Raw genomic sequence first — 24719 nt, 5'->3', positions numbered from 1 at the left:
TTCTGTGTTCACTTTTACATTGTTATCATTGTGTAACACAAATAGGCTAGATTCATGCTCCTTAATAACTGCTGTGCTCACAGCTTTGGATCCAATCTAAACAACACCCCTGTCAAAGGTGCAGTGTTTATTGATGTGCTGTGAGCTCAGTACCGAGAGGCCAGAGAAACGTCCACCCATAAATCTCCAGACTTCCGTGAAACCGCTGTGCATGTTGGCATAAGAGCATATTACACTTTGAACTGCAACAGATCAATAGTGCCTCCCTGTGGCTAAAACTCATGAAGAGACACAACACACGTACTGTAAACTCAACTTGAAATATTTGTTAGCATGGCAGAAAAAATTTAGAGGTCTTTGAAACATCCAGAAAAACAAACAGGGCAAATATGTGCAGGCAAAGGCCAAACACCGGCAACAAGTAAGAAACAAGGGCACAATTAAAGAGAAAATAGATGCGGCAAGATCTGTGCTCTGGGACCACAGAGGAGCTAATAAAAGTAATGTTTCTACACTAGTTTATGTAGAAACATGTACAGTGGCTGTCAGTCAGGGCTGAATGGCAGGACAGGTGTGCAGACAGACCAGGAAAGTGGCAGAGGAACAGCCTGGAAAAGGTTTATTGAAACTGCACATTCTGAAAGTTGAGATATTTTCAAATCAGGGAACTTGTGCGCACACAGCAAGTGCGTCTCACATACAATAACAGCTCAAACGACGTACACGCTGCGCATAGATAGACATTGTTTATAGATGTATGTGACCGGATATGGGTTTAGGGGGAGTGTGAGAGGATCTAGCTCTCCCACAATGAGTTCACTCCCCCACAGCAATCAGTAGCAGGCCTCTCCTAAATGACATACTGCATCACATGCCATCATTGATTAAATGGTTTCCGCTTTGTCTATCTGTAGTCAGTATATCGGCTCATAACTCCACTTTGTCTTTTGAGGTTGTCAAGTAAAATGAACACAGTATCATAAAAACACAGGATTTCCCAGCAAATGTGTTTTTATAGTGTACATTAAAATGAAAACCTAAAAGTGAGTACGTGTGTTTACTAAGTCCTGGAATGTGGGTGTGGCTTCAGAGCTTGTGTGGCTGTGGCATCAATAGAGGTTTTCTCTGCAGCACAGTTACGCAACAGGAAACAGGCAAGAATGCTCTGGTTAGTCTGAAATACTTTTTCCACATATCTTGTGAAAATGCTCATCATGAACTAGTGTCTTCTATCTGAACTATTTCAAAGTTGCAGATGAAAATTGCAATTATCGTATATGAAAAAGCAAGGCTTTCCTTTTTTAAACAGTGCTTGTTTACTTAGTCTGTTAATAGTGGAGAACATGAAACATGAGGGCTGGACTGATTTCCTGAATAAGTAAAACTCACAAAATCATTCTCTCTTATATAAAAAGCATTTACTTGCCTATTCCAATTAGTTAGAAGAAGCTAACAGTAAAATTTGGCATTTACTATACAACAAACTGTTGTGTGAACAAATCTAAACAGGAAATAAAGTGATGTGTTTAGAGAGCTGTAGATTTCAAAAGGATGTTTTAGAAAAGTGGATGTTTTAAAATTTTAACAGTTGATGTTGATTTGCTTAATATGTTGACTGAGGTGTTTGCTTAAGCATTAATTTAACATTTAATAGCCAGATAGGATATACTTTTAGAAAGAACCTGGGTCACAATTACAATACTTCACCTTTCATGCACTTTCGATTTGCTCAAATATTTCAATAGAATGAATCTGCTAAGCTGTCCAGTGAGTTCCCAGAAAGAGTGCCTTCTAAATGTCATACGCCCACACATGTGTGGTTTCAAGACGTCTTCTATTACATGCTTTTTATTCTACTGTTTGAATCATCCATTCATAAAAGTGTATGATGATCTATTACACTGTCTGTATTACACTGTTAGTCTAGATAAGTTAAGTTTACTTAAAACTTAGAAAACTTAAGTGAACTCAACTTTAAAAATTAGGAGACTGATATGTTTATTTTGAAGCTAATACAGTACATTAAATGCAATGTTCATTTAACTTAAACTCTTTACAGTTTTTCTCAGTCGCTTTAGTACAATTCTCAGATCAGAATGAAATTCTCAAAACTATTTGTTCAATCTTCACATCACATCATGATGTCACGTGTGCACATCATATAAGCAGTTTCTCACTACTTTGAACAAGTTGCAAATGCTTTGGTATATTCATGCAAATGATTATGTACAATTCTCTGCTCTTTGCTACATTATCAATTGTTTATGTCATGTTGATCAAAATGTATTATATAGTTCACTTTGCAATAGTCTTACTCCTCAAAACATCTAGTCATTAGTTCATCGTATAAGTCTATAACTGCAAAATGGTTGACCAAGTTGTCATAATGTGACAAACATATTTCTATACATCTCTATTATATGTTTTTTTCTAAATCCTGTCATGTCCTGATTTGGTCAATTGCTCTCAGGTGACTTAACTTTCTCTAACAAAGGTGCATCTCAATAATCATCAACTGGCAAGTATATATATGTCAGAGAGCGGCAATGAACGGACCCACATGCACAGCGATGAGACGATAGACAAGGAGATGCGGTCAGACTGATATTTAATCCAAAACTCAGGTCACAACGGTCCGGGGTCATACACAGGTAACAGTAGATAATCCAGACAGCCGTGGCAGGCAGGGATAAGGCAGGCTCAGAGTCAACGAACTGGAACAACGGTAACATACAAACAACGATCTGGCAACTGGAGTCTGTGAGGGGTGGATGCTATATACCGGTGTGATTAGTTAACTGCTAACAGGTGTGTCATGATCCGGGGACTGAACTGAGAAAACAGGAAGTACTTTCAGTATAAAAGCGGAAGCTAACACAATGACCAGGAGCCGGAGGTGTTACACAAAGTGAAAACAGGAGCTACTGCGTTGAACAGGAAACAATAAACAAAACCAAAACCCAGATCGTGACAATATATATATATATATGGCTGGAGCACAACACAATGTTCTATCTCTGACCATGGTGTGCTTACACATATTCCCATAATTGGTCCATACAACACAGAGCATCTTATATCCTGAAGAAGAGAGGGGTCAGAGTGGAGATCACCTGCCAAAGTATTTGATAGTTTGGGACAATGTGAGTTTTCATCACTCCAATATCATCAGCCATTGGAATGGAAAGTTTATGATCACCAGCCACATAAACAAATGACCCTCCTGGCTGCCATTGTCCAGTCTCTTGCAATCAAACAAAAAGGTGTAACTTACATTTTACAGTAATTGTCATCTAAACTTTAGCCATATGTCAGAACCTCCCTCCAAAGTACACAGTAATATTGACAACATGACTAAGTATTTTGACTGGCTTGTTCATAGACAATGACACAAGGACTTGATGTTCTGACGCCACTGACACATTCAATGACATAAACATTTAGTTTTGAGAGATGAACTAAAGATTTTGAGCAAGTTACAGGCTTTTGCAAGAAATCCACAGTGTTTTGCTGTTTGTACAAATTGTTTTGAGAAATGCACACACATATTTGCAAACTTCAATTCTCATCCGAGAATTGTACTAAAGCGACTGAGAAAAACTGTATTTCTGACCATGCTGTGCTTACACATATTCCCATAACTGGTCCATACAACATAGAGCATCTTATCACCTTTTTAGAAACTCTCTACAGAGATCTCATCCCTGAAGAAGAGAGGGGTCAGAGTGGAGATCACCTGCCAAAATATGTGATAGTTTGGTACAATGTGAGTTCTCATCACTCCACCACCACCATTAGGCATCAGGATGGAAAGTTATGATCACCAGCCACAAAAACAAATGACCCTCCTGGCTGCCATTGTCCAGTCTCTTGGTGTAAAAAAAAGGTGTAACTTACATTTTACAGTAATTGTCATCAAAATCATAGCTATGGTTTACATCAGAACCTCTCTCCAAAATACACAGTTATATTGACAACATGATTAAGTAATTTGACTGTCTTGTTCGTAGACAAGACAGAAGGACTTGACATTCTGATGGCACTGACATGTTCAGTGACATAGAGCCTTAGTTTTGAGAGATGAACTAAAGATTTTGAGCATTAGACAGACTTTTGCAAGAAATCCATAGTGTTTTTTCTGTTTGTACAAATTGTTTTGAGAAATGCACACACATATTTGCAAACTTCAATTCTGATCTGAGAATTGTACTAAAGCGACTAAGATAAACTGTAATATTATCAACTCATCTGCAAGACTACTCCCCTTAAAACTTTACATTCAGTGCAATAATTATCAAATTGATTTAATTTAATTTAAATCATTTAACCAGGCCACTGTTCATCCATCCATCCATCCATCCATCTTCATCCGCTTATCCGGAGCTGGGTCACGGGGCAGTAGTCTAAGAAGAGAGCTCCAGGCATCCCTCTCCCTGAACACTTCCCTAAGCTCTTCTGGTGGGATCCCAAAGCATTGAGCCAGCCAAAAGACATAGTGCCTACAGTGTGTTCTGTGTCTTCCCAGGGGTCCCCTACCGGTGGACGCTGTGGACAGTGCCTCTGGACTGGTTAAAGGGGGGTTTTGTCCCTCTTTATAAAAAGGACAGTACATAGGGTGAGGAGCTCTGTCACCTGGGAAGAGCTTGGAGTACAGTCGCTGCTCCTCCACATCGGGAGGAGCCCGCTGAGGTGGTTCCTGGATGCCTCCCCTGGGAAGTGTTCTGGGCATGTCCCACCAGTAGGAGGCCCCAGGATTAGACCACTGAAATTGTCATAGTTGGGGTTTTGTCATGCATTTCCTTTTTTATTTTGTAGTTATTTCTGGTTTCTGTTCAGTCATGTCTTTTTCTGCTTTACGTTTTAGTCACGTGATCACACAGCTGTTTACCATCCGGTCATTTACTCCAGTACTTAAGCACCTGCACTTACCTTAGTTTCCTGCCAGATCATCAGAGTTTTGTTCCGTGCTTGCTATCGTTCTGCCTGTCTGACCACGTCAAGTTTTTGGATCATCCATACCGGTACCGTAGCCGGAGCCTGTATGTGTTTTGGCCAGTTGCCTGCCACTGCCATTAAACATCCTTTTATTGAGCTGAACGTCTCCTGAAGCTGTGCGTGTGGGCCTGCCATCTACAATCACATCGTTCCCGTGACAGAAATCATAAAAAACAGAACACAATCAAAATAAATGTATTCTTCTTCTTCTGAAAAGACTAGCATATGTCACTCATTTAAATATAATAAACTGAAGCCCCCCTTGTAATGTAATTCTCAACCAGACATACTGTAACTATACTATACAATATACTATGTATGCAGTACCAAACAGATGAGTAAGATCACAAACTAAGAACTGAAATTTGTAGCATTATTTTCTATTCTAGTTGGTTTTATTAACTAGTTGGTTTTGAATTTTAGGAGAAAGTTTACTTCTACCCAGCTTGAGCATTACAGCAGCTGTTTTCACGTATTTAGGGTAGTCCAGGATGAGGGCAAGTTGGCCAGTTCACCAATCACCACAGGATGAATCCCACTCTGAATGGGTTGATCTGGGGATTTTTTGGCTCCCAGTGGTGGTTCACTGTACGAGTCCTTGTCTATCACATCCTAAAAGGTCTTCAAGAACACAGAATGATCATCCCCCAAGATGAGTGGAAGTCCACTAAGTCAAAGGCATCTAATGTCTGTTGGCTCAGGAGTCTGAAACACACAACACAGCAACTTAAAGGAAATCGTCACCGATTTTCAATGGGGGTTAACCAAAACGATGTTGCAGTAATATTTAAGAATGAAGAGACGCACTATTAATTCTATGCAGAGAATTTATCATTTACTCCTCCGGTAAGACGCCTCGCAGATGGTTTGCCGTGTGCTCAAAATCTATAACTAGTGCTTCCTGGTTTTCTCTGTACTGTACCTGCCTCAGTCAGACTGAAAGGGGGCGGGCCAGGCTGAGAGGGGGCGGGGCCAGCCTGCTGGATCAAAACTGCTCTGTCCACCATTGTTGTTCCTCATGTGCGTGTACAGCACTAATATTCAATGAGCGGAGGTGCCGCTGTAGATTATTTCCAAGACAGTGAGTTCTTCAGCACAGTCTTATGTTCGTGGTTAGTTGTATAAGCCAGAGTACCCCGCCCCCGGTTTCCCTTTTTCCTATTTCGTTTTGAAAGTGGAGAAAAGCAGAATGAGTAAATCAGTAAATGGCAAATGTGTTTTACCGATTTACGGAAACGAAACACAGCATAAAAAGACGTTATTCAATTTTCATTTTACAAATGAAAAATGAATTGCGCTTCATACACCCTAAACGTTTGTAGATTCAGTTGTGCTTCTTTCAGAGTAAAAACATGATGCATCTGACTCTAGGCTGCTGCAGCATGTCAGGGCAGCTTTGTGCGGTGAACTCTGGCTCATACAACTAACCACAAATACCAGGCTGCTGAAGTACTCGCTGTGTATATGCAAATTAGGCCTTAATAATTGATTGGTAAATCATTGTGTTGTTGTATCCACTTAGTTTCAGTACATACATACAGTACAGTTTCAGTTTTTCCTCCATAGATTATGAAATCTTACTACTAACTAAAAGCAAGTATTGTACTAAAAGAAAGTATTGTACTTCAGTAGAATTAGAAAGTAGAAAAAAAGTAGATGCCTTTTTCCAATCTAATAAATCAAAATGTTCAGAACGTTAAAAATCAAAACAAAGGTTTTCTTATTTATTTGATGTATTTACATTTTCTGTTTCTCCACAGGTGTTCACCTATTCAAAGAGACTGTATTTGAGAAGGGACATTTCAGTTGGGACCATCGTTCAGTTATCAATATTCATAGAGCATCCCTACTAATCTGGCTAAAATTACTACCTTTATTACACAAAAATGTGTTGCACTGACCCTCTGGTCTCAAAAGCCCCGCCCCACAGGCCCAGCTCCTCAGCTGTTGCGCCACCTCTTTCAACACCTAGAGTGCAGGGGAGAATTGGGAAATTGAAGCAACACAAAGAATAAGGAATTGGGTCACACCGACACACGTTCCGTATGCATGTAAAAAGAGGTAATTGGTATAAGCATCCTGTCATTGGATGCTGAAAAGTTAATTCATGCATCAACAAATGACTGCTTACTAACAAGCTGTCCCAAAAGGTCCAGTCACTTCTTAATAATGCACGCAGGGCTTCAAACATTCCTTTGCTGAGAGATGAGCTGATTTGTTAAGCTGCTACTTTTAGACTGCTGAGGAACCTCCTCGTCATTTTCCTACACACTGTTGTCCTGTGCTGCTCGAGTGGGGCTTGGGGGGTCAAACCTGACTTTGTAAAGCGTCTTGCAATGACTTTTGTTGTGAATTGACAGTTCTGTATAATAGCAAACTGGAAGGCATCCAATTTTTTTTCTAAAGCCTCCTCCCTTATATCCTGTTGCTGCCCACTCTGTAAAAAAAACAAAGTTGGAGACGCCCTGGGAGCCCATTTGCTGGCTTCGCAGTGATAATGTGTTTTTTTCTCTCGCTCTCTAAAGTGACTGCCTCTCGTCCTCAGAAAAACATGAAACCACACCCATGAAACATAAAGGCGCCATGAGCCACTGAACATGCACTGTAGCCAAGCAAGCAGGACTCCCATCCACTTGACGAGAGACAGAGAGCCACTATGGAAGGAGGCCAGATTCGCTCTAACGTCCCATCTTACCTAGGATGGTCCATCTTCAACACTCTGTGTTGCTGTCTGCCTTTGGGCATCGCTGCTATCGTCTATTCCTGTAATGTAGGTATCTTTGTTTTTCTTTTTATATTATTCAATTCTGTTTACATTCTCAGTTTAGGTAAAGAGGCTTGTGTTTTCCTAAATGTCTGCAAAATGTTACCAGTTAGGTCAGTCCTGCTGAAAACCTAAAAGGTTTATCTGGAAGCTGATAAACTGCCTGAATAAACACCGTGGACCTATTTTTGTCCACTCCAGGTTCAAAATGCTAACACCATCGGAGCAGTGGCCAATGCTGAGAGCGCATCCAGCACTGCCAAGAAGCTGAACATCATCGCGACTGTCTTAGGACTAATTCTCCTCATCATTATCATCGTCCTCCAATTCACTCTCGCGCCCAAACATTAAAAATCTGTGGTTTCCCTTTTCGCCAGTAATCGTGATGGACTCGAAAAAAGCTATTTCTTACTGTGGGCCTCCCCTCACCCACCTACTAAACAGAATCAGATGTGGAGCACCCCTTGACACGCATGTGTTTTTCTTTGAAATGATAATAATCAGAAAAGAACATTGTTGCGACATTGTGCAACGGGATTAAGGCATTTAAAAACCATATTCATATGATAACTTGTGCTTCTTAGTTGCTTTCTTTGGGTGATTCGTATGTACAAAAGCTAAATAACTGTGTTTTATTTTGTGATGCAAAATAAAATTGTTCAAAATTTGAGTTTAAATGATGTGGTTTGTTAAAATCTTTTAAAATGCAGCTGATAACTGTGTTATGGTGATTTACCAATGTTATTGAGTATATTGCATTTAGAAGTTGCTGCATCATCTATCTGATAATATTTAAAACATTTAACACCTTTTTGCATCAGCTGTTTATGAACTGACATAGTAATCTTAAAACACAAGATTTCCCAGCAGTTGTGGTAATGGTTTATTTAGTTGTAAACTGTTTTCATAACTGGATTTTTTTTACAGCGTACACAAAATTAGAAACAACAAAAAAAAGCCATTACATGTGTTTACTCAATCTGGTCTTTGCATGTTGTTGTGGCTTCAGAGCGTTTCTGTCTCAAAAGTCCCTCAAGCTGCTCAGACAGAGGCGCTTCTCTCTGCCTCTCGTGAAGTTCTAGAAAATTCCTGGGCCCCTTAATGGCAAGCAGACATGTAACAGGATCCCACACACTAGTAAAACGCTAGCTCCCATACATTCTACTGAAACGTTAGCTCTGTTACACACTACAGAAAACGTTTCACTAGTATGTATGACAGGATTTCACTAGTGTGCATGAGAGCTAACTTTTCACTTGCGTGTGTGCGAGGATAATTCTGAATTATGTCCCACACGGCACCTCAAAGGGGAGAATTGGGAAATGAAAGCAACACAAAGAATAAGGAATTGGGTCACTCCGACACACGTTCCGTATGCATGTAAAAAGAGCTAATTGGTATAAGCATCCTGTCATTGGATGCTGAAAAGTCAATTCATCCATCTGAGGCTGGACCACTGACTGCTCCAGTCACTTCTTAATAATGCACGCGGGGCTTCAAACATTCCTTTGCTGAGAGATGAGCTGATTTGTTAAGCTGCTACTTTTAGACTGCTGGGGAACCTCTTTTTCCTCCCCTCTGTTGTCTTGTGCTGCTCAAGTGGGGGTTGGGGGGTTAAACCTGACTTTGTAAAGCGTCTTGCAATGACTTTTGGTGTATATTGGCACTTCTGTATAATAGCAAACTAAGTACGACGTAAAGTCAATAAAATACAAACTTTACTTCCAGGTTACAATTTATCAACAATAAAAAAGCTTTTACTGTATGTGACTCGTGGAAGGCATCCAATTTTTTTCTAAAGCCTCCTCCCTTATATCCTGTTGCTGCCCACTCCGTAAAAAAAACAAAGTTGGAGACGCCCTGGGAGCCCATTTGCTGGCTTCGCAGTGATAATGTGTTTTTTTTCTCCCGCTCTCTAAAGTGACTGCCTCTCGTCCTCAGAAAAACATGAAACCACACCCATGAAACATAAAGGCGCCATGAGCCACTGAACATGCACTGTAGCCAAGCAAGCAGGACTCCCATCCACTTGACGAGAGACAGAGAGCCACTATGGAAGGAGGCCAGATTCGCTCTAATGTCCCATCCCACCTAGGATGGTCCATCTTCAACACTCTGTGTTGCTGTCTGCCTTTGGGCATCGCTGCTATCGTCTATTCCTGTAATGTAGGTATCTTTGTTTTTCTTTTTATATTATTTAATTCTGTTTACATTTTCAGTTTAGGTAAAGTGGCTTACGTTTTCCTAAATGTCTGCAAAATGTTACCAGTTAGGTCAGTCCTGCTGAAAACCTAAAAGGTTTATCTGGAAGCTGATAAACTGCCTGAATAAACACCGTGGACCTATTTTTGCCCACTCCAGGTTCAGAATGCTAACACCATTGGAGCAGTGGCCAATGCTGAGAGCGCATCCAGGACTGCCAAGAAGCTGAACATCATCGCGACTGTCTTAGGACTAATTCTCCTCATCATTATCATGGTGATCAAATTCACTCTCGGGAATAGTCAGTAAAAATCTGAGGTTCCTCTTTTTGCCAGTAATTGTGATGGACTCGGAGAAAAATATTTCTTACTGTGTGCCTCCCCTCACCCACCTACTAAACAGAAGCAGATGTGGAACACCCCTCGCATGCGTTTGTCTTTGAAATGATAATAATCAGATAAAAAAATTCGTTGCAACATTGTGCAACCAGATTAAGGCATTTAAAAACCGTATTCATATGATAACTCGTGCTTCTTAGTTGCTTTCTTTGGGTGATTTCTATGTAAAAAAGCTAAATAACTGTGCCGACACTTAAGCTTGCGTTTATGTAATGGAAACAAACAAATTTTTTAAATTTTTTGATGCAAAATAACAGTGTTCAAAATTTGAGTTTAAATGAAGGATGTGGTTTATATGTTGGCTGTGGGCTTCCCCTCACCCACCTCACAAGGGGAAGCAGATGTTTAGCACACCTCGCACGTACGTGCAACAAGATTAAGGCATTTGAAAACCACTTTCTTATGATAACTCCTGCTTCTTAGTTGCTTTCTTTGTGTGATTTGTATCTACAAAAGCTAAACAACTGTGCAGACACTTAAGCTTGCATTTATATAATGTAACCAACCAAAGTGCAAATATAAACTTGTTCAAAATTTGAGTTTAAATGAAGGATGTGGTTTATATGTTGACATCTTTTAAAATGCAGCTGATAATTGTGTAATGGTGATTTGCCAATGTAATTCAGTGTATTGTATATTGTAGAGTATATTCACAATGTACTGTACACTAAATTAGAAAAAACAAAATAAAAGCCAGTACATGTGTTTAATCGATCTTCTCTCTCAAAAGTCCCTCAAGCTCAGACAGAGAGACCGCACTGTGCTTCTTGTGAAGTTCCGCAAATTCCTGGGCCCCCTAATAGCAAGCAGACACACAACAGGAAACAGGCAACGACAATACCATAAGTCACGTGTTTCTCAAGTTACAACTGCAGAGTGTTTCGAGAAATGAACATACAGTCAAAGTAATCCGCTATAAATGTGCAGTTATGGAGAGTGGTTTGCGCTTACGTGTTCAAACAGCCCTCCTCTACTTAGTCTGGTGAGCCTGGAGGCTAGAGAGGCTGTGGTCCCTTTTAGGTCCCCTGAATGATCTTGGTCTTGAAAGCAACTGCTGAAATTGGACTCCAGTCCGGAGGGAATTATGCCGAGCCTGGCCTCAAACAGCTCCTCCAAACTGGCCTGCAGTAACTGGGACGCGAAATGAACCATACTGGATCTAAATGATCGTCAAAGTTCTGCTTCATTTAAAATTTCATGTCTTTTTTGCGCTGATGGCTAATGATTCATGCATACTTTCGCTATTTGCGTGTACCTTGAAGAAAAGCCTGCGGAAGGCAGGACGGGAGTCGGAGCACATGTCCTTACTTGCGATATGGGACAGACAATGGATGAGCAGCAGAGAGAAGCCGCCCACCGACTGGAGCCTGTGGCGCCGCACGAAGAGGGTCTCTTCTGCCTCCTGTCAGGCGCAATCGGCAACACTCATTTCAAGGCTACTTGCACTCATTAAAATTGATTAAGACACATGACCTTGTGTTGTTCAGACTTGAACCACTGGATGAACAGATATGATTCACTGTCCAGGAAAACCAAACGCTTGCCATTTCCCTCGCGATTAGAAATGAGCAGAGCTGAAAAGCCCTGTATGTGACAGGAAATGCGTTCTTCCAGAATAGAACATGTAAACAGTAAAAGGAAATAGCAGGCAGTTATCAGATGCATTCTAGTTTGACCTTCTACTGTCAAAACTGCAGCCCCTCATTTGTTAATGAACTGGCGCTGGACAAGCAGTGGAACAAAAGGAGGGAGGTATGTGCAGCAAAAGTGCAGGCGGGCCTCACAAAGCTGGGTAGGAAAAACATTCCAGGAGGAGTTTTTCTCTCAAATTTTTGTTCCTATTACAGATTACAAGCACTTTTCACTCATAACATTTGATCTTCTGTGTCAACGTGTGCAGAAATCATGAGTGATCACTAACACGCATCTGTGTGTTGGTACACATCTCTCTGCCATTACACAATGCTGCCCTGCCAGTAAAAAGAGACTGAAAAGACACAAGGAGGTGTGTCTTTAAGTGCGAGTGGAAAATCTGGAGGCGATTCCAGTAAAAAATCTGTCACAAGAGGCTGCTGACGTTTGGGAAGCTGAGCAAAGTTACTGGACACGCGTTTACAGTTTAATAGTCTTTACAATCCAGAAACTCTAGTCTTTGAGCAAACTGGAGATGGCTAAAGAACTGAAATATCTGCATCTTGCTGAGGTTACCTGAAAGAAGAAGGAATTTCTGAAGGCGTTGCTGTAGTAGTTGTTGATCGGGAGGCTAGAAGCTATTTGAAGCGAGATGATTGGAGTCTGGAAAACATGCACACGGGCACACGGTCAAACGCTGAACAAGTCAAAGTCCAAGCTTCTCTCCTGTTTCTCAGGCTGCACAGAGTCTCACAGGAAAACAGGATGATTCAATTAGGACTGAGATATGATGCGATTAAAGGATCGCCAAGGACCAGGCCCCTCAGTACACAGTACAAGAGTAAACAGTCACAGCTGTTACATATTCTATAGATGACGTCGTCAGTCTTGACACCAACCAGCTTGAGATGATGTAATGCATGCATGAGATAGAGTCCGTGCTGGTACACCAGGAACTCTCTGGGGCTGAGGACCGACGGGTCCAAAGGGATCAGCTCTCCCTCACACTCCCACTGAGCATCAAGGATGTCCATGAAAGTATTGCATCTGTCTGGATAAGAAAATACAAACTTAACTGTCAACATTTCAGACCTTTACACTGTTTTTCCACTCAAATAAAGCTCCACTAGGGTCCGGAGAATCCTCCACCTGTATGGACTGTAGTCAATCTGTTTGTTTTCCTTTGAGGGTCCCTAGAGGTTAATCCTCTGGCGACCACAAATGTGTAGTCATGACATTTTCTATTTCAAACACCCCCTGGAGTTGTTAAAAGTGGGGCTGTTAAAAATAGACAACACAATGCGATGCACCGACCGTCTGGTCTGAGAAGCCCCGTCCCACAGGCCCAGGTCTTCAGCTGTTGCTCCACCGCTTTCAGCACTTGGAACGCAGGCGAGAGCTGGAGCAGCTTAGCCCAGTCCTCTGCAGGGTTGTGTGCAGGGCGAGGCTCCTTCACAGACTGGCTCTCTGTCACCAAATTCAGGATTATTCTACTGCCGATTATCAGTAAGATAGAAGTTCAAAACGCATCAAGCGTCTTTTGTCTTCCTGCTGAGAGCAAAAATCAATACTAATTTCGAATCTGTCTGTTCGGAGTAAAGCTTTAGCGGCCACTGGGATTTAACGTTCGCTAATATAATTTGTGTTCAGCTTCACCTTGTGAGTAAATGCCAGAGGATGCAGTGTGTCTTTGTGAGCTGCGCGTCTGTGCAGAGCTGGGCTCCAGAGCGGGGTCCGGGGCCTGGGCTACGTTTACAGGCTCGCGTAAGGTCTGGGTGGAGATCCCTTAATGGAAATAAATGAAACTATCAGAAGAAACATCCCCTCGAGCAACTGCAGGTTTTCCTTTATCAGCGGATCAGAGATTATATCTGCTGCGTTTCCTCTGTTGCCGACTGCTTCACTGCCGTACAGGCAACATTGTGTATTAACACTTGTCAGAATCAAAATTCATTCATGTTCATTCAGCCTCATTTATAATTGATCTGTTTCATGCTTCCACTCTATCGCTTATTTCCTGAGATTGAAGACACAGAAAAACAAATTTCTGGTACCATAACAAATGAAATATTTAACTCCAGGACACGTGAGCGACACTGAAAGAATGCAGATGTTTCCGCCTCTACGTGTGTCGCGTGTCTGCGGTCCGCGCTATCACGAGGCTGGAGTGCTGTATACCTTTCACCACAGGCACGGAGACAGTCCAGACTCCAGAGGCCGCCTCCAGTCCACACGTCTGCTTTGTTGGTGGAACCGCAGCATGTCCAAAATCGAAACCTTTAAAGTCAACAGGCTTTACTGAAAAGAACAAACCACATCAAAACGGCCTTCGAGTGAGAACAGACAACAGTCATTTAAAATACTAGAAGTGAAAAGTATAGTTACAAAATAATTAATTAGTACAAACTAAACGTGTTAGTGGTGATGGTGATGTAGTGATTGTAGTGGTTTGATACCAGAGATTTGCTGATGGGATGGGCTGGAGGGCAATTTGTCTTCCAGAAGCTGTTTCAGTGTCTCCAAAAGAGGCAGCGTTTTCTGCTTGAGAAAACCCATGACCTTTGCTGCCGTTACGTGCCCACTGCTCTGAACTAGACCATACTCCTTGTACCAGAAGTTCCCACACAGTACAGCCTAGACACACACACACACACACACACACACACACACACACACACACACACACACACACACACCTCTCATTGTTACCTGCGTCCCATATTAGGCTTTATCTAGCATTCTGTGTTTGTCTGACCTGAGCCGTGTCTGCACGGAGCTGAGAGAGTTGCCTGACAAAGTGCAGCATGCTGAGAGCGGTCTCCAGTTCTGTCTGTCTGGAACTCGTCTGCTCCCACAACTCCTTCAGCCTCAGTTTTCTCGCCTGGACGCCAGAGAATTCATCAGTTTGTTCGAGAATAAACCCCTCACCTCGGACCGAGGTGGAATTTTTCCCACCGATGCCTGGGCTCTTTCCTGCGTTGGCCATTTTTCTTGCTCTTGCTGCAGCTGCTCTACGCACACGTCCAGCTTATCAAGGCCCGACACGAGCTCCGAGTGCCAAACCCACTGCTGATCCCACTCGTCCTTATCACCTGCACGCAAAGACAATGCAATCTGTATCAAGCATCCGGCTTTGGTGCTGTCATTTTCTCTGTGCTCCCCCTCTTCGTCCGGCCAACTCATCGGTAACTTTACCCTGCGTGAGGATGTGGACCACATGGCCTGGCAGGATCACAGCCAAGTGGGAGTGCTGGCCCGCTCTCCTCTGGGCCTCGGCCTGCGCCGAATCCTGCAGCTCCGCGGCCGCCTCCCTCAGCTGCCTCCCCGACCACTGGACCTGCAGCGGACACGTGCTTAGATGCAAGAACCAGCACACAAACACACAAGCACACAAATACACAAACGCACAAGCACACAGGGCTTGTGGGTTTTCAGTTCAGCAGTATGGCTGAACTGGACATGAAGGGGTTACCAGGACTCCTGTCCAACGCCCACATTCACAGCTTCATGCTGTAAAAAGGCTCAACCTCCTTAAGTTTCTCCTCCTCAAAAGCGAGTGCTTGGAAGTTACCTAAATCAAAGCGTCTGACCTGTGAAGAGTCGGCTTTCGTGACTTGAAAGAGACCCTGGAACAAAGCAGCATCCAGATCCGAGAGCACGTCCTCCTCCCGCTGCCGCTGCTGCTGCCAGTAAGTGTTCCGCGCGCACACCTCCCTCTGCAGAGCCTCCACCTGTCATTCGACAGCAGCAACAACAGCATCGCATCGCACAATTCTCGCCTCGTCCTTCAGGTCACACAAAAATAAAACCCGTCGCATCTCCACCTGGATGCTATCGGTTCGATCCACCACCGTTAGCCAGTAGCAGGCTGTGAGGGGCACGATGCTTTTCCTGGACACATCCAGCCTGGCTCCGACCACCGGGGCCAACACACCTGTCACTGGGTCCACAGTGTGGGCGCCGTAACGGATCGGCACCAGGCCTGTGAGGAAAAGGGAACAAGCGTCTTATTGGGTATTTGTAAAAAAGCAAAGTGGGTTTGCAATAAGTTGTGTTAGACTTTACCTTTTCCTTCAGGGTCCTGCATGGTCCCTGCCAGTGGCACCGTGCTCCCAGAGATTGGATCAGTCTGAGACCCCAGCACAGGTACACTAAGACCAGAACCCACCGGGTCGGGGTACTCCATCCCCAGCAGAGCCGGGACGCACACATCTGAGCCTGGGAGACGGATCTCCCCTGGTTTAAACAGCGCAGGAGAAATTATGAGTGATTTCAAAAACACGTTGCATGTGCATGTCAAGTTCATTTAAAACTCTTGATCTGCAGGGTTTTGAACGTTGCCTAGGCAAAAGAGACCGTTCGCCTCAGTGCAGACTGCATAATCATATCCAGATGTGACCCGCAGCCTCGCTAGCAATCAGCCTTTGTTTGCGTTAGGAGTGGATGGAGCCAGTGAGAAGCTGTAAGCTGTGAGGAACATGTCAAAATGAAGGCTCAGCTAACAATAACACATGAAGCCGTTGCATGCCAGGAGCGTGAGCGCGCCTCAAACTGGAGACCGCCTGTGATACAGTGAAGCAAGTGAGCTGAAATCTCTCTCCAACTACATTTACAGGCGTTGCTAAATTCAAAAAGGCTAAACGAAAGACGAGGTAGACATAAAGTAATATGACTGTAAATGTTTGGGAGGTCTAGCAAGACAAACGTAAAGCTAAACGAACAGCAGATTAACCAGGAGAGCACACGGGATCGTACGACAACAATAAGCCTGAGAACTGACGCGCTGCCATCACTGCAGCCAAACAACCAGGAAGGCGGAGACATAAACACAAGAACGTTTTGGAGCCACTTGCATATAAACATCCTTCATTTTCTCAGGGTACAGAGATGCTGCATTGACTATAAGGCCCTTATCTTGCTGGAATTTTGTGGGTAAAGCAGCTCGGTTATAAAATGTGATATAGTGTGTGTTGTGTGGGAGAAACAGGTCAAACACTAAGCTTATGCAGCTGCTGGTAACAAATAAAGGTCCTATGAAAATGTAGGAAATGCCTTTGTCCTTGGGCTCAGGGACACTTTCCAAGGCCTGTCCAGAGCTAAGGGAAAAATATGAGTCAGTCATTGTTAGTGGAGGCAGTTGATTTAGGGACAACACCTGATGCTTAAAAGAAGTTTAGAAGTCGCGGCGTTATAAAAGAAACCTGTCTCACCCAGCGCCCCTCCGTCCTGCTGCACACCCGCAGCCCAGTCCAGCAGCATCTCCAGCCTGGCCTGCAGCTGCAGCAGGCCGTGCAGGCTCCGCCCCCAGGCCTGCTGCAGCTCCTGGGCGGCGGCGCCGAGGCCGTCCCGCCGCCTGCTCCCTCGGTCGCCCACCGAGCCGCGGGGCGGCTGGTGCCGCAGCGAGGGGTCCGAGCCCCACTCGCCAGTCAGCGGTTTGAGGAGCTGCAACACTTTGAACATTGCTGCCAGAACCTGAGGAGATCCAACAGAGCGAGCTTTTATTTTGACTTGTAAACATCTAGATGAGTTAGTTGATGGGAACTGGTCTGTTCAGCATAATCAGGTCAGTTGTTGAATGTCACCTCATACATATATTTTTGAATATGCATCTTATTATTATGTAACCCGGTGTCCAGTGGAGCACCTTGCTGTCTAGTAAAGCCTGGTATCCTCCTGCATTAGGCACCACTGTTGCACCACTCATGCTGGCCCCTCCTACTCTCAGCATACGCCCACTCAGAGGATCCACGAAGGACTCGTACAGCAGCAGGCCCCCTACTGGCAACACAGCTCCTACCACAAAGGAAAATAGGACTCAGGGGTTCTGAGAAACCTCTTGCCATAGTTACATTAGATCTGACTGGTACCTGTTACTGGATCTAGAGCGACACCAACGGTGAGCACGACGTTGCCCGTCCGGGGATCCAGCATGGGGTAACCGATCTGTATGGGCTGCGGCAGGCGGGTGATGGGGCAGACGTGGAGTCCTCCCAGCGGGTAAAGCTGCCCAGTCTGGGGGTGGATGGTTACACCCAGCGTGGGCACTGGGACCCCTGTGTCTGGATCGGCCATGGGAGCTCCGAGCTGCGGCCTATGGCCGGGCCTCAGGCCTCGGAGTCGAGTGGTGGGCAGAGGCTGGTCCGACTGGCAGCGGACTGGGTAAGGAATGAATGGAAGCAATGGGCTGTCCCACTTCCTGCTGTCGTCTGGGGTCAAGAATGACACAGAACAATCATAGCTGCCCTGGGACTCAAAGCACACACACCCGTTCTTTTACCTGTACACAGGTCAGTGGTGAACACTAGAGCAGAGCTTGCAGGGTCGTAGGCCAGGTTGCCGGCGATGGGCACGATGCGGCCAGTCTGTGGGTGGAGGACGTACTCCGGGGGCACGGCCAAGGCGTGGCCACTGTTCAGCAGCATGAGGCTTTGAGGGTTGGCTCTTATGAGACCCGTGACTGGGTCCTGATGAAGGGCCTGACCGGCACGCAGGCCCCCATCAGGACCTGGAGGGAGGCAGAGGAGATCAGACGGATATCATTCTACTGTTTATAGTTTTGTTGTGACAGTTCACATTTTTATCAATAGGTGGTGTTGTTTCTTTACATTTCAGTGCATGAACTGTGTAACTGAACTCACCAAAGATGTCGCCTTTGTTCAGCACAGTTCCGGTGTTGGGGCACAGCAGCTTGGCCCCTGTGCCCTCACCCATGAACCCCCAGGCCCCCTGACGCTGACACTCCCCTGAGACCAGCTCTCCCATCTCATCCACCAGGGCCGTCAGCCTCTGGAGCAAACTGGACACAGAAAGCAGCACACGCAGTGGAAGGTTTATTCTCCATTCCTGCTTGTGAATACAGTAGATGATGGCTTTACTTTTGCTGCTCTAGTTCACAGGATGTGTGGTCATGATCATAAACCGTGGACACTAGTCTGGTGCACTGTTTGAGATGAGTGGTGAACAAGCTGTGGGCTCTTTGTTGGGCCTGCTGCTCCTGTCTTACAACCTGGAATTAAACAGCACACAGTTTTGGGGGTTTCTTGACATTTTAGGAGATTGCGATAAGCAGCTTCACTACACGTTACATAACATTTCCATTTCGACCTGTCTGTTTAGAAATGTAAAGTCGACCTGTAGCTGCCGGTCCAGCAGGGTCCTCAGCTGTGAGGCCAGGGTCTTTCGTCGGAACGCCTCTCTCTCCACCTCCCTCCTCATCCTCTCATTTCTCTCCCCCACCCTCTCCTCGGCGATCAGGCAGGGATGGAGCAGCTGCAGCTTCCCCAGCACGCCCTGGTACAGCTCCTTTACCTGGATACGCACAGTTTACAAACAGAAGCAAATATCCGCACAAATGTCACCGGATAGTAGTAATTAGATTACCCGCGTCGTCCCCGCAGCGAAAACTCTGAGATGAGCGTCTCTCCTTACGTCTTTATTTAATCAGTGTCCTAAAGGTTGTAACAAGCTGGAGTTTCTACTCTGCAGCAATTGGACAAGAACAATAAAAGAAGCAAGACAACACAACACCCAGTCTGGATCAAACAACGTCAAGCAGTATCTTAATGAGATCACCGCACGGAAAACAGTAAGGATACAGTAAGGAGAAAAAGTGAGATGTGAACTGCAAATCCCCATCATGTTCTCATAACCTTAGGCTACAACCAACAAAACAGCACTGTGTTGACAAATCCTAACTTGTCACCTCAACTTGTTGCCGGTTGCCCTCGAGGAACGAATTCCTGTGGCTCATGGCTGAAACCACAAATGCAGTACTGTGGGACAAGCTAATCTGACACACAGAGGTGTAGGGTAGATGCAGACCTCTGCGGTTAGCTGTCCCAGGCGCATGGTGACGGACAGGCTCTGTTTGAGCAGGAGGCTGTAGAAGGTGTTGCTGCTGAAGGCCTCCAGGTCCACCTGATGTTCATAATCCCAGAAGTCCTCCGAGGCATCTGTGCAGACTCCTGCCAACAGAGTGAAGGGCAAGTGGACAGAAAGAGAAAGGGAGGAAGGATGTAATAAGCTCAAAGCTCACTGGCTAGGAGACAGTCGGTGAGCCAACACGATGCGGTACCTGAGCACTTTCAAAGACTTTAAAAGACTGTGACTTTCCAGGGGCCTGAGGAAAGGACTGCTACTCACTGTACAGTATGTGATATGAGGAGGGCTTGACAAAAGCTTTTTCAAACTGCCGGTTGGGTACGAGTAGCACCCAAGGCACAGTGTTACAAAAGGATCAAAGGACCAACAAATGTCATTGTAACTGGGCTGCCAGGGTACCGCTGGGGTTCAGGTACAGCACAGCACCTGCTTGGATGGAGTCTTGCGTCAGTCTGGTTTGCTGGTTCCTGTGAGTCTTCCTGAGCGACACCACCCTCGACCCTTTAGACGAGTAGTCGTCCATGTGGTAGGCCAACTGCTGCGAGCGGTACCGCGGCCTGACCGGCCCTTTCTCCGGCCACCCATACTCCCGGAACAGGATCTGAAGGTGGGACGGTGTTAGTCCTGTAATGAGCGCGTGCAGTGAGCAGCGTGTACTTGTCTATGGACTAACCAGCAGGGTAACGCATAAACAGAGGATGACCACAGCTCCGAAGAGCAGACCTCCTGTCACCAGCCAGTCAGGCCGCAGCAACAGGTTGCGTCTCCTTCTGATCCCCATCCTGGTCATGTGATGAGGTATTGCTGGGAAAAAGGGGCCAGGCTCGTAACACTGGGCACCCGCGGGCATCACCCTCACATACTGAGGAAGGACAAAGTAAGACCTTGTGATGATCGGTGCATATATTCATCACAGGATCTAAAATGCTGCAGTCCCAAAGCTGATGCAAATCTACTGTCATGGTAACAGGAAGCTGACAGATGGGCTATAAAAACAGCAATTACCAAGTGTTTGTGCTGATTGCTGCTCAGGGTGAAAACGTAAACTCCAGGTTGGGTTAAGGGGAATGAGAAGAGGCTGGGAGGCGTCCAAGACAGAGTCAGCTCCTCCTCCAGCTGCCGGAACGCACCCCAGTCGAAGTCTGCGTTAGTGTTGTACAGGTTGTCACTGGAAGGGAGCAGGAGGCGGTTGTCAAGGCAGTGCAAGTTTGACGTGAGCAGCACAGCAGTAAATATGGACTCCCAGCGTACGACTTACAGATCATACTGAGGGTAATGACGTGCATTGACAGTGAACATTATAACGTCACCCATATGGAGACACGCTGTCGGGTTCAGTATTCCGGTTACACTCCTCATGTCTTCCTGCAGATTATACCGACTGCCCCTCATGTTGCTGGAAGTCTTCTCTCCATCACTGATGTTTTTAACCACTGCCTCCAACCAGACGTCAGAATCTGGAATGTCTAATCCCCAGGAAATTTCGTTATTGTGTTTGCAGCTAAAACTACAAACTCAAAATGAAACCAATAGCTTTGTTGTGACGAACCGGCCGAGCTCTGAGCATCCGGCTGCGTGGAGGCAGGATGCGGCTGCTGGAGCTCCGTTGGGAGGCCGTCCAGAAGGCCGAGGAAGCCTGCCTCTGCCACCCGACGGAGAGACGGGAGAGATCAGACAAGCTACTGTGTGCCTTCAGCCGTGTCTGGAAGTGTTACTGCACCTGTTGTTTGGACGATGTAGACAAGATGTGAGGAATCATGACGGCTGCACGGAGGAGAATCCCACTTGTTGAGGAGCTTGACGTGAATGAGGTCGGAGACGCCCAGCACCTGCACGCGACGAAGGGAGAAGGTCAGTGGAACACGAGAGACGCCGGTGCTAAGCTTTCAACCCCGGGCAATAAAGACGTGATTGTGGGAAGGTTTGTATGCATTGTTTGGCAAGTGCAGCAGAGTCGTGGGTGTTTATTCTACGGTGGGAGCGGATGATGGGCTTCACCTCCAGCATCTCGTGCACGTGCATCGATGTCAACCCGTTTGCTCACCTGACCGCCGCTGCTCCACGCCAGCTCCGCCTCCCCGTCCGACCGGCACCGGAGCGTCAGCTCGGTGGCCGCTCGGTTGGGACACAGGCCTCGGCACGCAGCTCGTCCAGGGGGCTCGCTGCACACGCACAGGCCCAGCTCTGTGTCGTAACCCCGGTAGTCTGCTGCCGACTCACACACCTACAGGAAGCCATGACTTTAGGAAGCTCTGCATGAACTGCGCCATGTAGGTGAGGGGTCATTTGTACGAAAGACCACCACAGCATCACAGGATGCTGTTAACTATTAACTGGGACTAATACGCCCATGTGTAGATAAACTACTGTCTGTTTCATGGAGAAAAGGTCAATCCAGGTTGCCCCCGTTGGCCTTGGTGTGATCGTGGAGTTCACCACCCAGCTCTCCTTCAAACCCCACTCATTCAAACCCATCCTCACTATCCTGCGACTTGTTGTTTTCGTCCGCTACCTTTGCTCCACTTGTGTCGCCTGCTTACGCAAGCTCTCACCTGCCGGCTGCAGTGAAGCGACCACTGCCGGCGGTCCAGGCAGTCCCCGTGCTGCGTGCGCGCCTCTCCGTCTGCGCAGACGTCGTAGAGTCTGCGCATGCACGCGTCTCCCCTGCCGGTGGGCTGGTAGCCGATGGTGCAGTGGCAGCGCCCATCGCTGGCCTGCAGAAAAATAGACGTGCTCCTTTGTTCTTTGACTCCTTTATCTGTTTTCACTGCCTTATTTCGTTATTGATCACTGCATGTTTTTCACAATCTCATTGACTTTCATCGACTGACTCGTTTTCCTCATTTTTTATTCATTACAATTAATTATTATCACGTTAATACCTATAAGGTCTCCTCCTGGGGGGGACAGACTAGGAAACAAAACCCCGCCGTGAGGGAACATGATCTACACTTCATTCAGCAGGAGCTACAGATTCTTCAGTCTAGTGTTTCTGAGCAGTGAGGAAGCTCATGTGACTTTTTTAATGCTTGCACTGCATCATGAGGTTTTGTTATATGGCTTAAACCATTTAAAAAAACACATGTGACCTGGAAACGCTGCCCCTCCCCCGGGCAGATGCAGGCGTCCTGACCAGGAAGAGGCTGCACGGCCTCAGGGCCGCAAGGCGAGAAGGCGGACAGGCCGGCTCGAGGACAGTAATGGTGAGGGGGACACGTAAGGCAGCCGTCAACGGACACGGCCTCGGCGGTCGGCCCGTAGGTTCCCTCAGGACAGGGGACCGGACTGGAGCTGCCCGCTGGGCAGTAGAAACCTGAGAGACACACGGTTACAACAGTGATGAGCAGGTGTGAGGTGGATCTTCTGCTGAATAAAATCAATGTCTACCTGGTTGGCAGGGGGGCCTCTCCTGATTATAGTCGCCGGCGTGCCCATGAGCTGGACTCAGCAGCACAGAGGCAGAAATCCAGCACAAGCACCAGCAGCTGCGTGTCCTCAGCATGGTTGTGTTCCTGCTGAGCACAGCTCTGGTCCAGACTCCCAAGGAGGACTGTAAATCTTCATGCAGGTCCTGGTTTTATATTGTTTTTCCTGGTTGCCAGGTTCTGCTTTCCCGTACACACGCACTCACGACCTGACGTGGGTTAGTCTGCGCGACTTCCAGCCACTTGCTGCATTATTCATGAGGCCGGGGAGCTTGGGTGACAGTGACAGTGGGGGACTGGAGCGCGGCCGGCCGGTGCCGCCGGATCGCGTTGCCGCGTTTGTTCGTCCTAATCCTACCGTGAAACTGATTAACGGTCTGGCTCGCTTTGCTTTGGAGGAGCCGCGCATCCCGGCAGCTGCTCCGTTCACTCCCAGACTCCCATGTAAGGGAGCCATGAGGCCGGCTGCGACCCGGAGGTCAGGATAGGAATGAAAAAACACGGTTCGGCTGTTAGTCATCTTTATTGCTCCATATTTCTTTTGTCTTGAAGCATAAGCAGACACGTCACATCAGCTGCTCTGTTGTTGCGCGCAGCATCAGTCGCTCCGCACCGCGCGCTGCTAAATACACGCTGGACTTTGCTTCGGTGGAATAACCTACATATTTCATTGCGGCAGCCGTGGACTATGATCCTCCACTCGCGACTCATAACTTACCTAACGGAGCTGGGTTCAACTTTCACCCACATAATCTTCCACTCAGATCACTGGGCTTATGAAGTCATTCAATGCGCCCTGAGGGGACGCTCAATGCAGAAAGTCCCGCTGTTTCCACATGTGACGCATGAACATGTGATTAATAGCCTTGGAAACAGGACGAACGCGTTGCTTGAGCTGATTCAAACGAATCAACACCCGACTCTCCGTCATTCAAAACAAACGCACGGGATTCACTCAATCCGTGCGCAATTTCAAACTCCAACTTTCAAACACAATTACAATTCTTGCACAATATTTAAAAAAGGCACCGACAAATACGCGATTGTTGATTTAGTTCTGGCTCCCAGCAGAGTTTGCCTTTGACGTAAAAGCCCAGGAATCCGGCAAAAAGTCTTATCTGACTGTGGACATGTAAACTTGAACTTGTTGAACTCCGGGTCTGAACACTGTTTAAAAGTGTTTGTTTAGCTTGTTACTTGCAGTCCCAGCTTTTTATCTCATTACTACAAAGACGTGTGAAGGTCATTATTTCTTTATTAACCGCATCACTAAAACCAGTGCATTCTTATTATATGACATCATTTCCTTAAGCTGGTGCTGCAAAACTGCTATAAAGTCTTATCAGTGTGTGTGTGTGTGTGTGTGTGTGTGTGTGTGTGTGTGTGCGTGCGTGTGTGTGTTTAGGAGCTTGTTGTGTTCTG

The 24719-nt window shown here is 46.0% G+C and overlaps 1 protein-coding gene and 1 long non-coding RNA gene across 9 annotated transcripts; one reads left to right on the top strand and one right to left on the bottom strand.

Annotated features, from left to right (window-relative positions):
* The first annotated feature begins 9662 nt into the window (after positions 1–9662).
* Positions 9663–11064, top strand: LOC121202686 (uncharacterized). The gene is made up of 2 exons (XR_005898512.2): positions 9663–9925; positions 10121–11064. It is a non-coding gene; the product is annotated as an uncharacterized LOC121202686 (long non-coding RNA).
* Positions 11052–23802, bottom strand: si:dkey-103g5.4 (uncharacterized). 8 transcript variants are annotated; one of them, XM_041073542.2, is made up of 33 exons: positions 23260–23797; positions 22962–23185; positions 22425–22586; positions 21917–22096; positions 21593–21701; positions 21422–21514; positions 21131–21338; positions 20878–21040; positions 20546–20734; positions 20299–20473; positions 19813–19955; positions 19123–19299; positions 18867–18997; positions 18630–18787; positions 18269–18496; positions 17859–18197; positions 17636–17784; positions 17202–17463; positions 16057–16227; positions 15816–15973; positions 15582–15722; positions 15187–15328; positions 14947–15083; positions 14747–14872; positions 14448–14625; positions 14170–14268; positions 13648–13776; positions 13306–13458; positions 12891–13042; positions 12568–12654; positions 11615–11761; positions 11311–11490; positions 11052–11155 (listed from the first exon to the last, which is right to left on the bottom strand). In XM_041073542.2, exons 1-33 carry the CDS (start codon positions 23372–23374, stop codon positions 11066–11068), a joined length of 5295 nt encoding a protein of 1764 aa, XP_040929476.2. In that variant the 5' UTR covers positions 23375–23797; the 3' UTR covers positions 11052–11065. The 8 variants fall into 8 exon arrangements, 7 of the variants coding, with proteins under 7 accessions (XP_040929476.2, XP_029027514.3, XP_040929477.2 ...); XM_029171681.3 differs by having other exon boundaries at positions 14170–14289; positions 23260–23796; XM_041073543.2 differs by lacking the exon at positions 11052–11155 and having other exon boundaries at positions 11319–11518; positions 14170–14289; positions 23260–23801.
* Between the last annotated feature and the right edge of the window lie 917 nt (positions 23803–24719).

Source organism: Betta splendens, chromosome 13, assembly GCF_900634795.4.
Source record: "Betta splendens chromosome 13, fBetSpl5.4, whole genome shotgun sequence".
NCBI classification, from domain to species: domain Eukaryota; kingdom Metazoa; phylum Chordata; class Actinopteri; order Anabantiformes; family Osphronemidae; genus Betta; species Betta splendens.
This window is presented reverse-complemented; position numbering and strand designations above follow the sequence as displayed.